This window comes from Crassostrea angulata, chromosome 2 (assembly GCF_025612915.1).
Source record: "Crassostrea angulata isolate pt1a10 chromosome 2, ASM2561291v2, whole genome shotgun sequence".
Lineage (NCBI taxonomy): Eukaryota > Metazoa > Mollusca > Bivalvia > Ostreida > Ostreidae > Magallana > Magallana angulata.
This window is the reverse complement of record NC_069112.1, coordinates 30,220,860-30,234,307: the sequence shown is the minus strand read 5'-3', so window position 1 is coordinate 30,234,307 and position 13,448 is coordinate 30,220,860. Positions and strand designations below refer to the sequence as shown.

At 32.3% G+C, this 13,448-nt stretch overlaps 1 protein-coding gene across 4 annotated transcripts in view; it reads right to left on the bottom strand.

Moving 5' to 3' along the window:
- Positions 1-5,789, bottom strand: part of LOC128171252 (uncharacterized) — a 39,787-nt gene extending 33,998 nt beyond the window's left edge. Inside the window, exons 1-3 of one of the 4 annotated variants that reach the window (XM_052837003.1) lie at positions 5,631-5,766; positions 4,760-4,919; positions 3,964-4,581 (exon numbers count right to left, since the gene is read on the bottom strand). In XM_052837003.1, the coding sequence (XP_052692963.1) occupies positions 4,031-4,581; positions 4,760-4,919; positions 5,631-5,693 (774 nt within the window). In that variant the 5' untranslated portion in view covers positions 5,694-5,766 and the 3' untranslated portion in view covers positions 3,964-4,030. Of the gene's footprint in view, positions 1-3,963; positions 4,582-4,759; positions 4,920-5,630 lie in introns of those variants that run through there. The other 3 variants (XM_052837007.1, XM_052837010.1, XM_052837005.1) reach the window with 3 other exon arrangements.
- Positions 5,790-13,448: the final 7,659 nt, after the last annotated feature.

The following is a 13,448-nucleotide window of genomic DNA, read 5'->3' as shown; positions in this document are numbered from 1 at the left end:
CGACTTTCTGTAGAGTAGGCTTCTTCTTTGGTGCCTCCGTGGGTTCTGATACTTCTTCTTCTTCGTCTTCTTCTGCTTCTTTGTGTCTAGCTGCGATGATGTTGACCAAGATGTCTTTATCTGTGACTGCTTCTGTCGTTATCACTGTCTCGTCGATCTGGGCGTAGTTATCAAACGGCACACGAAGGCAGAGGGCGGCTAGGGGGATGTCATCTTCTGGATCTTCCTTATCGCTGTCAGGGGAATATGCATGCTCATTGGTGGCGGCACTTACGAAGTTGCATGACGGAAGCAGTTTTTGATGGTCTTCTCTGTGACTCTGTCCCAGGCCTGGTATAGCATCCGTAATGCGTCGAGTACTGTTATCTGTAGTTCTTTGTTTCTTTCGATGGACTTTAGCTGCTTCATGATGACGAGCTTTCGGTAGTGGATTTTCAAATTCTGGATGATGCCCTGGTCCATAGACTGGGTCTTGCTGGTGGTATTCGGCGGCAGGAAGAACAGGGTGATGGCTTTCAAGTCTTTAACCTTGGGGTGGGCGGGGCAATTGTCAACGATCATGGCGACTTTTCTTTTCTGTCTCTGCTTCAGCCATGCGGTGAAGAGCTCAGACGTGATCCAAGCTTTCTTGTTGGCTTCGTGTGCTGTCGGTAGGGCTTTGATGCCTTTAAAGCATCGCGGCTTCTTTGACTTCCCGATTACGAGAAGTGGCAGCTTTTCATCACCTGACATGTTTGAACACACCATAACAGTAACACGCTCTTTACTGTTCTTACCGCCGTGACAATCTACCCCTTTAAACTCGAGAGTTTTATCGGGGAGAAAACTCATTACAATAATGTGACATCCTGTTTACAAACGTGTTCACGTTAAAGCGATGCATTGCGCCATTAATTATTTTTCATTGATGATTATGAAATGACGGTGCATTATTTTTCGAAGAGTCAGGCACCTTATGTTTCAAGTATGAGAGCTGTGGATGAAAAAAGAAGTCAGATTGGCGCCTAATTTGGCTGGCCAGCACCTTGTTCTTGATATCAAAAGAGAGATATTTTTATTTTATTCAACAAATAATTACCGTTCCTTAAATTTTTGGGGAAAATTCTTACAACAAAAAAGAAATTACAGTATACAAATCTATATTGACCTCCATTGATTGGCCTGAGAAATAAAACTGTGTATCAGGTGTGCAGTGTTTCTTTGATTTGGAAAAATAAAATTAAAATATTGCTTGTTAATTTAAACGCAAGAAAAGATGTATGAAAATATCTCAAAAACAAAATCAGTCATCAAAATGCTGTTCTCAACTTCATAAAAATATATGTTAACAGAAATTTTAGTTTTCCTTAAGCGAATAAGAAAAGAAAAACATTGGTATGATTAACAGGTTTTGACAAAAATGTATTACTTGAGCGTTATATTACAGCAATATTTTGATATTAAAAAAGAAATAACTTTTAATTCTAAAAATAACTATTTTATCAGAAATAAATATTTCGTTAAAAAAAATCAAACCCAATAAAACACATTGTAATCATATTGCAATAATAATTTATAACGCGTTTATACGATTATTGAATAACTGTTTAGTGTTTCAATCAAAAAAGTTCAACTTTTACCCTTTAAAAGTGAAGAGTGTTTAAAATTTCAAAACTATCTCGAAATCTTATTTATATATTTATGAGAAACAACAATGGTATGATATATTTAATATATAAATATGTAATATTTCCTAGTAGAAAGCATGCACAGTTCCGCATTTAAAAAAAAGAAAGGAGGTAAAAATGAGAATTTGTTAAATTTGTACCGCTTTTGTTTGAAATCGTATGTTTTTAGAATCAAATCAAATCATAGCAATTCCTTATCTTAAAGAATTAAATATGTAACATTTAACATATCAATTTTTAAAATTGTAAAAAATAAGTTGAGAGATGCAGTATTAAATAAGCTAACAGAGTGATATAGTTAACATCATAATAGATACACATAAAGCATTCCCATTCATACACACACATACATGTACTCATAGACTTACACATAGAAAAGTATATTAATTTTGATTAAAAATAAGTTAAACATATTTAATGGGCCATTCAATATCATTTCTTCATTTTATTTGCATACATTATCTAAATTTCGATACATCGTGAATTTTATTTCATTTATTATCTACATATTTTGGTTAGATAAATGACTTACATGTACTACAGATACCACTAGTTATATCACAGACTCGGCATCCAATTCACGACCTAAAATCAGCGCCATATTCACCAACTTCGCATCCTATAAAATCAATAGTTTTCCAACACTTAAGCTTACTTAACTGATCATTAAAGAACAGTCGAGAACTAAATTTATTTATTGTACTTATATTTTAAAACTGACTTTGGACTGATTTAGACACATCTAATCATCAGTTCTATTATCCTCAGCGTTAGCAACACACTTGTCAACGAGTAACACAACAAATTATTACGAATTGTTACATGCACGTAAATAGTGCGTATACGGTTCGCCGTTTTAATCAAGTCAGTCCAATAGAAAATGAGTAACCTTTCTTCTAAATTTAAACATTCAGTATGATTCGCGAAGGTTATCAATGGTTTTCTCTTGGGGTCAATTTCGTAGAGGTTGTCAATGGTTTTCTCGGGGTGTCAATTTCAACTGTTACCCTCTTAAACAGGCACGGTTTATATATTGACATATCAAAGTAAATTTATTCACACATTTATACACTGTAACGCTTAATCATAATTGAATACATAGCTTTATAGTAATAATATGCAGAGTATTGAATTTAATTTAATGCATTGATACCAAAAACTTATATTGCACATATCTCATGAACAGCCCCTGTAATAGGATCATCTTCAGGTGCGTCGTAGGTACTCTCTACAATGGGGTATCTTGCTGGCATAAATTTTCTACAAACATCTCTTGTTTTAATTCAGTTATCAATTATGGTTTTAAAGAACAAATGTTTACATTTCAGATACGTGGTCATCTTTGGGCTTTTAAAAAATACTTACTTCGAACAATTTGAAGTTAAACTTTCATAGTATCATTTAATACCTTATAAGTAAGTCTTACATTCAATTTCTCATAGCAACACATACAAATATCCCAGCGTTGGATTCGATAATCATTAAAATTGCATTCCACGGCATACTAGCATTTAATTGTAAATTTTTCAGGAATGCTTGAGATATCTTGACCAATCTGTGCACGTTTTGTTTAGAGTGTGTTGACGTGATCCAATATGTCTACACCTTTTTTTTTTCAAAGTGCGTTATAACAAACCCTTGTAACAGGCATTAAGATTTTTTGGACTTTCTATTCTAAGTAGATATTTTTAGAATAAATAAAAAGTCAAAGTACAGAAGTACTGACGGGAGTTGATTTTATTGAGTATTCTTAGGCTAAAATCAACGATATTTGACTTGGCAAGTAGTTCCTTAACTGTATATGAATAATAATGCGCAAAATTATTTTTCTAATATGAATCCTTTGGCTTTTCCAACAAGAATTTCGATCCATGTGTATAATAGGGAAAACCTAACACCTAGTCATCTAATTTAATGCAGAACATAAAAACGTATAATTTATTAAAATTTCAGCTCAGCTGAAATTTTCAGGTCAATTCAAATCTTCAAGTCGTCCATATTTATGCGTAAATAATTCATATGGATGTTATTTCGTGATATTCTTTTCCCACATTTTATAAGGAAATAATCACACACACAAAGTCATTTTGTTTGACACAAAACATAAAAGCATATAATTTATATAAAGTTTTAGGCCATTCAGGTCTTTATTATTTCAGGTATATAGAAGGTGTCGGTCCAAAAACATTTCACTTCCGGTTTGCCAGAGTAACTGCATAGGAGAGTTGATTAAAATCAACTCCCAAAAAAAAATCTGAATCAATATACTACTACAAGAGAAAAAAACACAGTGATCTGAAGTATCATTTTGTTTATTTCAAAACGTATAGGTATTGGTATTAAACAGCTTCTAAATTATGCGTTTAGACGATCTGATAATACCAACTGCGATTTATCGTCATGTCGTTTCCATAATAATCTGAGCTTGAAACATACAAAACAAAGCCAAAACTTTGGACAGTGATACCATCCGCTTCGATTGCGGGATAGTTCAGAATGGCATAGTATTCAGTGTAACTGTCAGTTTTACTTCCTGAATAGTAAGTGTCGAGGTATTTGTAATAACTGACAACATTTTCATTTTCAGTATCATTCAGATGGCGTGTCGTTAGTTGTACAATGGCGCCTGATTTATCGCGTATGTATGCAATAAAATATTTGGACAAATTCTCCAAGACCTCTCTGTCTGCAAATGATGACACTGTAGCTGTATATTTTGTGCGTTCTCCCATTTCATCCTTTTCTATCTGGACGTAGCAGGTGTTTTCAATAAAGCTTGTTTTAGTAAGGAGGTTGTAGTTAAAGTTTGGGTACATTGAAATGGTTTCCCCTTTTGATTTCGACTTTAAGGTTATCCTCCTGTCCATGTTGTCGTTATTATTCACCATTAATGCTTTAAATTCATCTACATCTACTAAAACAGAAATAAAAAGAAGTCTTTAAAAATGTTGATAAAATAGTCATGCTCCAACATTGTTTGGCTTTGGAAAAAAAATAAATGTTTGTCATTTTCTAGAACAGTAATTAAAAAAAATTAGTGTTGAATTATTTGTCAACAGTAAGTATTATTTTAACTGACTTCAGACAAATACCTTTGGTGACTTCCAGGGTGTCGCCGTTGAATTCAACCTCTGTATCGGAAGGTCCAAGGAAAACAAGAACATACGCGGAGAAGCTTTCATTCAAAGGTTTAACAGTTAGTCCCAGCATTTGTATTGATGGTTGCTGGGGCATGCGAACAATTTCAGCAATCTTAAAATAAGGAAATATGTTTAGTTTGGAATTTCAGCATTCTAAAATATGAAAACGTTATGTTTTGAATTATTATTACAAAAGGCAAAGTAATTCCAAAAAGAAAATTTTTATATCAATCAGTTACTACCCCTTAATCCGAAGTATTTGAACATTATCTTTGTTCTTATTTTTCATATTGACTGTCACAGATACATGTCTCTTATAATAGAAACATTTAATGTTACATGTACATGTTTATGTTGTCAATTTCTTTCATTTTTTTCTAAAATATGACAATTTTTTATATAGAAATCAAGCATAAAAACATGTTTATTGTTACTTTATACAAGATATTGTTCACTGTATTTTACGGTTTACCTTTAGCAAAGCTATATCTAAGTGATCAATGTACAATATATTTATATATATAATTGTCCTTTAAAATTTTCCAATTTGGAACCGTAATAAATAATACTTCACTAATAGTAATTAAAAAAAAATGTTTAGCGATGGAATCTTGATTTAAAGGGAAAAAAGATCAAATTTAGGGTTACTGGCAAACTTTCACCATGATTTTAACGAAGTCAATGTTTCAAATCAAATTGTTTTACATTGCACATACAAACTTGCTTTATAAAATGTGCGGCTGATCCATGACTAGATCAACTATGAACATTTAAAATTGAATGAAATTGTAGATAACGAATTGTAAAAATATAAGACACTTACACAGCTGTAGTTTGCAGACAACGTCCATGTTACTATGGCGACATAAAACCATTTTAATGCCATCTTGTTTTGCTGTATCTTCAAAAACTTTTACAACTTTACACGGTTAAACATGCCTTTTATATAAGCCAAATCATTTTATATTATTATCCTATGACTTTCAAATTATGGAATTAACTTCAACTATTATTGCTATCTAAATGGTCATTTTGACGAGTTTCTCTCGCAATTTGAAAACTAAATAGGTGATTCATAATTTAATCACAGGCTTTGAACTCAGATAAAAATATCGGCTGTTTAGACAGACGAGATAGTAAAACGATAGGAGTAATTATTCAGAATCTGAAATGTCAAAGGATGATATTTCCAAATGCATTTATTTAATTTCAATAAATAGCAGACAATTTTTAACTTGAACTCGGCTCTAGTGGTCAGCACACCGCGATGATACAGTTCTCAGTTACAAATAGGTCACTAATCAAGTATGTTAAAAGATGATACTGCTCTCAGTTACAAATATGTCACTAATCAAGTATGTTAAAAGAGTCTAGGTGTACGGTATGATATCGAATTTTAATAACTCATTAATTTCATTATTATATTTGCATTGTGTTTAAATAAGCTGTAGGCCTACATTTTTCGTTTTCATTGTTGACTTGTGTAACATAGATATATGCATGCAAATCTCATTATTTAACTGTAGATTTAGGGAAATGTACGTTTATAATACACCAAGCATGTTTAAAAATGAGAATCACATTTTTGGTGCTCAGTAAATACCTTTTTACTCTATTTTGTTGTTGTTGCAACAATAGTACAACTCCTTCTTAGGGCACGTGTTTATTGTGGGAGAAAGTTTTCACGGTAGGTACCACGTAAAACAGCTGACATGACGTCATATTTATAATAATAATATCAAACTACCCCTTCGGTTATGTTACAAAAGGAACAAGAAAACATATTGACGCAAACGTCAAATGGTTCGCTAAGAATATGATTGTTGTATGAATCATCAATGGTTGTTTACATAAAAAAACATACCACAAAGATGAAAATTATAGCATTGAATCATGATTTTTTGAAGTATTCACTCTCATATCTGCAGCGGTGTGTGCATACAATTTGAGTAACGCGCGTTAGCGCGTAATGAAAATTTGTATGCACACACCGCTGCAGTTATGAGAGTGAATACTTCAAAAAGTCATGATTTAATGCTTATATTTACATTTTTTAACTTCTTGCCTTGTCTGCAAATGTTATTCATACCTTAAAATTCCTATTTTATCCTAAGGGTAAGTTTATATTAATGGAAGCGCCACAGAAACAGCCACAAGCGTGAACTTTATTTTTCGCTTGTGACGTTGCAGTTTACAGCGTTCAACGTTTGTGACGTCATAATAAAACTCGTCAATTTGACCTTTGACTACTTGTTGATTTAGAGGCATTTGAAGATCACAGAATTTAATGGAAAAACACAGTAGAATGTATATATAACGAATTGGCTGTACTAATTTTGATGGTAAATTTTAATATATTTTCAGCAACACGTTTTAAAGTTGAACATTTTACTATTTTTTATAAGAAGTGGGTTCGTTACTGTACGCATTACAAACGGTAATTGTATGATTATTGCCATAGTATGAAGTAATGGAGATCATACATATGATTTGAAAATAGAATATAAACAAATAGTTTTATTGATCAAAATATTCTTGCTCGGGTTCAAATGTAGAATGAGTTACGTAACTATATGCACAGCGCCGTTGACGATTCAGTTTGTGTGTACGAGCTCATTAATCAATAGAAAAGGTTGATGGTGGAATCGAAATTAAACTTCCCAAACGCAATGTGCCATTTTTGAAAAGTTGTGAATTTTTTTTTGACATTTTTTCACCTTAATACTACAAAACCTCATGCCCAAGCCGAAGTTAAAATCGGGACGGGTTATGCACAGATGTTTTACAGATTAAATAGGCGTTTCATTGTCTTCCAGTCTACTTGCAGTATGACTGCTGTTCGTCTCTAAAGGAATTTTGTACAAAGAAAATAAAATCAAGTCTGAATTTGCCTTCTCGTTTGTCGGCTCTTTAGTTGATTAAACTGAATTTAAATTTTAAACAATGCATTGTAAGCAAAATCTATAATAGATTATACGATTTGGAAGACTTATACATCATATAATATATATACAATTTTATCGATTGAAGAACAGAGTTAAATGTTAATGTTCATGTTTTCTGGCTTTGTTGGAATCAATTGGGGTGAATTACATTGTAAAATAATGCATTATATTACCATTACTTAATGAATTAGAGCATTAAATTACCATTATCATTACTTACTTTTCTTGAATAATGGATTACATTACCATTACATAAGTAAAGTAATGCATTACTGTTACTTTGTGAAAAGTAAATACGTTTTAAAAAAAGTAATTTAAAAACTAAATAAAGAGTTTTTTGTATTTTTTTTTTTACAAAAAAAAACATGCTTAAAATATTTACGAATTCATGTTCATGTTCACTATCAGGTTCAAATTTTATGACTTATACAAGATTGCTGTTGCACTTGTAGTTCTCAAAGTAAGGTTTGTCGCGTAACATTTACACGCTAATGGCGGAGTTGACAATTTCTGTTATTTATGTCTCTGATTTTCTGAGTATGATTTCTAATGAAAGGAACGGTTGTATCGTAATTCGTGTAGGTGATGCACAAAAAGTAGTAAGTGGCGAACGGATTTATTTTTACCTATTAATTCTGTATGAATCGCAAATGAAAAAAATCATGTCAGATAAGTCGGTCTTAAAAATCAAAATGGCGACCGTGACAAATCTTTTTATTGTCAAAGTTCTTGGAATTTTATTGCAAACAAAATATTTCTAACGTCAGGTGCTTGTGTTTGTTATCGGTATACAAATGTTCCCTTTGTTTGTTAATTCAGCAGTTTTAGAGGTTTCAGGGTTTTTATAAAACTTTTATTACGGATACCGTCCGACTTGTGGATTTTCCCTTGGATCACGAAATTGAATAAATCTAATGATTAACATTATCTACTTTGATATAGCTGTTTGATTTTCCCGGTTAGTAGTAATCTTTAAAATTTTTCCTTGGGGTCTTATTTTACATAATATACCGTTGTGTCAAATTTCTACAATTATGAAGGCCGGGATTGAGTAAAATTTAAACAAAATATCAGACAATTGCAAAAAAGCCGAATTAACATAGATTGTAACAACTAATTCAAACTCATAAATTTTGGAAGCATATTAGAGGAAATCCAGGACAATTACAAATTCAAACTTTCAAGACCCCGCCTCTCAGTACTCTCAGTACTTTGAGTGTTCATTACATCCCAGATTTCTTTGTTTACCCTGGGAACTTTGAGGTAAGTACAATTCTCTGGCCTACCATACCGTTTAGCTATTTCACCCATGCTTTCTTTGCTAGACTAAACAGAAACAGCTGCATTTACAGCCTTAGCCAAACCAGTCCTTTTTTTGGACCAGTAGCCTCCTCTGGCGTTAATTGTTGGATATCCCAATTATCAACAGAATTGACTTGATCTATGTTCCCAGTATTACTTGGAACTTCAAATGCATCTTTAAATGCTATTTGGGGATCAACACCTACATGGGATAAACTGTTAGGGGAATCAATATAACTAAAATTAAAACCATCTATAGCATAATCATTTCCATCATCCTGATTAAGACTAACAAACTCTGTAGGTCTCGTAATAGTTTCACTTGGTTGATAATGACTACGACTTTGTTCCATAGCATTTTCATTATTGCTAAAACTGCCCGCCTTACATTGATCTATATTCGTCAATTTCTTAACAGATTCAGATAAACACGAAATAGACTTTAAAATCGATTCTATACCTAGTGTTGATATTAATGAGTCAATATCAAGACAGGGTTCGTTTTCCGCTGTCTTGTTTGTAACATGGCGTTTTTAGACGGTTTCGAGCTCGCCTCAGATGCTTTTCTTTTATCTCCAGACAGTACGGGACTTACCCTTCGTACTCTCGGACGTAGTTTGCATTTTGTCAGCATTATCGGGGATAACATCGTTGTCAAAATTATCATCTGTGTTCTCCCCTAGTGACAAAATAACATCCATATTCGACATAATTCTACCGGCCTTTAAACAACCGAAGTGTCAACGTAACGGTAGAGAATACCTGTAAAATTATACAGGAAAGAGAACCACAACTACGTTCTTGGTATACACAACATAAGTTTGAATTTCTGGACTTCGTCCTAGAAACAAGATATTATATATCCTGTCAGGTAGTACACAGGTCTGAGTAAAATTTACGTTATGCCCGCTCAGGAAAAAGAATGATGCCGCACGAGGCACATCGGTTTATATAGGGGCGGTATATACAATGTTGTTACATGATTATACTCTATTGTTAAAATCTTTGAATTGAGATCGTGAATGGTATGCCTCGCTGAACTCGGGAAAGTAATGCTATATGATACCCTCGCAGAGCCGAAAGGCGATATGTAATAGAATGAGGGATTTACATGTATAACTTTGTTTGCAGTCGGGAAATTGTTTTTTCTAAATTTGGCATTTGAAAATTATGATTGCATTCGTGGCGTTACGGCATATATAGTTTTTTTCCTTTCTTAAACTGTGACCCTTCAGTGTGGTCCAAACTAACTCCATATAATCACGGTTCTGAATAAATTGAATACACACTATCTAAAGTTGTTTTCACTAGGTTGACATTACTTACTTACTATTGGTGTAAAAAGAAAGATTTTTAAAGATTTTTTCTCTTTACATTCTTAACTAAAACATTGAGACCCAATATGATCCCAATATACCCCTGGGGTCATGGTTTCCAACTCGAGTAAGCTAAAACCAATTAAATAATACAAGAGTAGATTAATGGGAGAAATATACTGATAATTTTTCCGATGTACCTACAGATCGATGACAGATCTTGTCATGTTTTTCTTTATAGTAAATAAATACATTGATTTACATAACCCTTTCATATCTTGTGCAATAACAAGCTGCGTAATATGACTTTGAAGGAGATATTATTTTCTAGTGGCAAAGCTAAATGTATATTTTTTGCATTTAATTTCATATACGGTTTTAACATGTCTTTCTACCATAGCAAAAGGAAGAGTACAAGTACATTTAATAAAGATAATTACTGTAGAAACACATATTTTCGTTGGGTCAAAATTTCGTTGTTTTTTAAACCAAATAAAATTCGTTGGCATTTAATTTCGTCACATCGTAATATCTTTGTATTCATTATTACTTTAGTTAAAAATTCGTCATGGATTTAATTTCGTTGATTTCTACTCCCAACGAAAATAACGAAATTAAATCCTCAACGAATATTTCTGCTTCTACAGTAATATGAATTGTAGCATGTTAAATTAATTTACAGGGTCATTGTTTAACTTTAAACTTTTGGTAGGAATGTTATACATATTGCTCCCTGTTTGAACTGATTTTCCATTGTATGATACATGTACATATAACGAGATTCAATATTGAACGCTGTAAAACACAATTGATACACTAAGTTCATCTTCAGTTAGAGATTGACATGTCTTCCACTTATCAGTGTATCATGAATAAAACTGATGTGTTCATGCTGCAAGTAAATAAAATCGAAGGGAAAAACTCACAATTACATACATCCCATGAGAACTTAATTTTTTACCTTTCATTATTAAATGGTGTAACAACCTGTTGTATTTATTTTTGCCACCGGTGAATTTTATTTGCCCATATAAGATGAAGTCGAAGTTTGGTCGTGTAAGGAAATAAATGTCCTGCAATATTGTTTATTTTTTGGCTACTTACCTTAAGATGCTGCAAGAATAACTGACACTTCTCATGTCTAGATATACCTTGATCAACTATTGCTAATCTTGTTGTTGTGTTCTTTGCAGATTTCTGGAACACTCTGCAACAAGTTAAACTAACATTTTGAAGAGACTTGACATAGAAGAAACATAGAAACATAGGCCATTAGAGTTAGACGACTTATAACATGATAGTACTTATTACAGGAGTTGTCAGTTCAATTAACCAAAAAAAAGTCAACATCATGCGTGAAGTATTTTTCAGCTGCAAGAACAACATCAAATGAATTTCAGAACTATCTTTAAAACCGATAAAGGAAATATCTCCATTCGCTCTTTTATTTCGCTTTCATAAAAAAATGTAAACGACTTTAATGTCAAATGAGATGCCATATCTTTGCCAAGAACCTAGTTATTGGAAAAAAGGATGTGTGATTATTGTCAAAATTTAATATTGCTCATTGAAAACTTCGTGGTTCTAAGCATATAAAGACAAACGCAGCAATGTAAAGGCCTTTCGATGCTAAAAAACGGCTGGGAAACGGTATTATTTCAATTATCGCAAAAATACTTTGAGCGGGAGTATTTATTAAAATCTATGTAACATTTATTGACACCGATGTTAAACATTGTATTTGATGCATTTTTGTGACGTCATATGTTCTTTGTAATCACGTGACGGGTAATATTGCAAATGATCTATTTAAATCGCATAGGTGTAGGTATTTAATGACATTAAATTATACATATTTTTAAGAAAAATCCTTTGTTAAGTCATATGCTTTGAAGTTCTTGCTTGGGAATAAAAAGATATTTCCTTTATGGAAGATAATTGTTGAAACATTCCACAAAATCACCAAAAGAATGCACATTTATACTATTGAAAAGTGATTTACAAAAAATTGGGGTAAATCCGTAGGTTTCCCAAACACAATTCACAATGGTACTTATGTTCTCTACCAATTTTACGTAAAATATTCTAAAATTGTGTTGATCTTTCAACTGCGCCAAGCTGTTTTTACATGCATTACATTTTCTTCATTCAGTTGTTTACACTTAAAAGGGAAAGTCTCCAAACTACAAGTTTATTAATAGTCTTTTATTTAAAACGAAGTTTTAAAACTGTCGATTATTTGATACCGGTTTTTAATATGAGTGAATTCTGAACGTCTAGCATTAACGGCAGCATTTATGTAAAGGAAACATGCAATTTTATAGTGGTTTGCTATAATTCACTTTTTACGTTATGATACTTTCCCTGAGAACTATCGACAGGAATGCAGATCGTGACGTCAAACATAATTATGACGTCATATCGTATGAAGTACAGACAAGTGACTTTCTACACATCGCTGTAAAATCCATCGGGAAGCCTTAACATGATCGGGAATTTCGTTTCTGTAATTATACTTCATTCTAAGGAGCAATAAATTATTGCTTTGCTGTTGTCCGTACGCCTATATGTCTATTCGTCTGTCGATCAGTCGTTTCACCAAAAGATTCTGTTCTTTTTCTTTGTAAATCTTGCAAATATTAAAATGAAATTTGGTAAAAAGTTATATCATAGGAATAACTGGGTCAAATTCAGTTTTGTGTTCAATCAAGCAATTTTGGAAAGAGTCATGTTCCTTACAGTTAGAAAAGTTTCTTTATTGCAGAAGCAGTTCATTTTCTTCGCAAGGGTTGCACATTTTGAAATGAAATTTGGTACACAGATTTATCTTAATAATATCTGATCAAGTTCTTTTCCAGGTATGATCAAGCAAGATTTGACAGATTTTTCCCCTTGGACTTTAAAAAACACAAAATTGTTTGCATTATACATTTATTTTCTTTGAAGATATTACATATATTGAGACATCTCTTGTTTTATTTTAGTTGTCAATTATTGTTTTAAAGAACAAATGTTACTATTTCAAATACGTTTTTGGGCTTTTGAAAATATTTAACTTCGAATATTTAGAAACTTTTA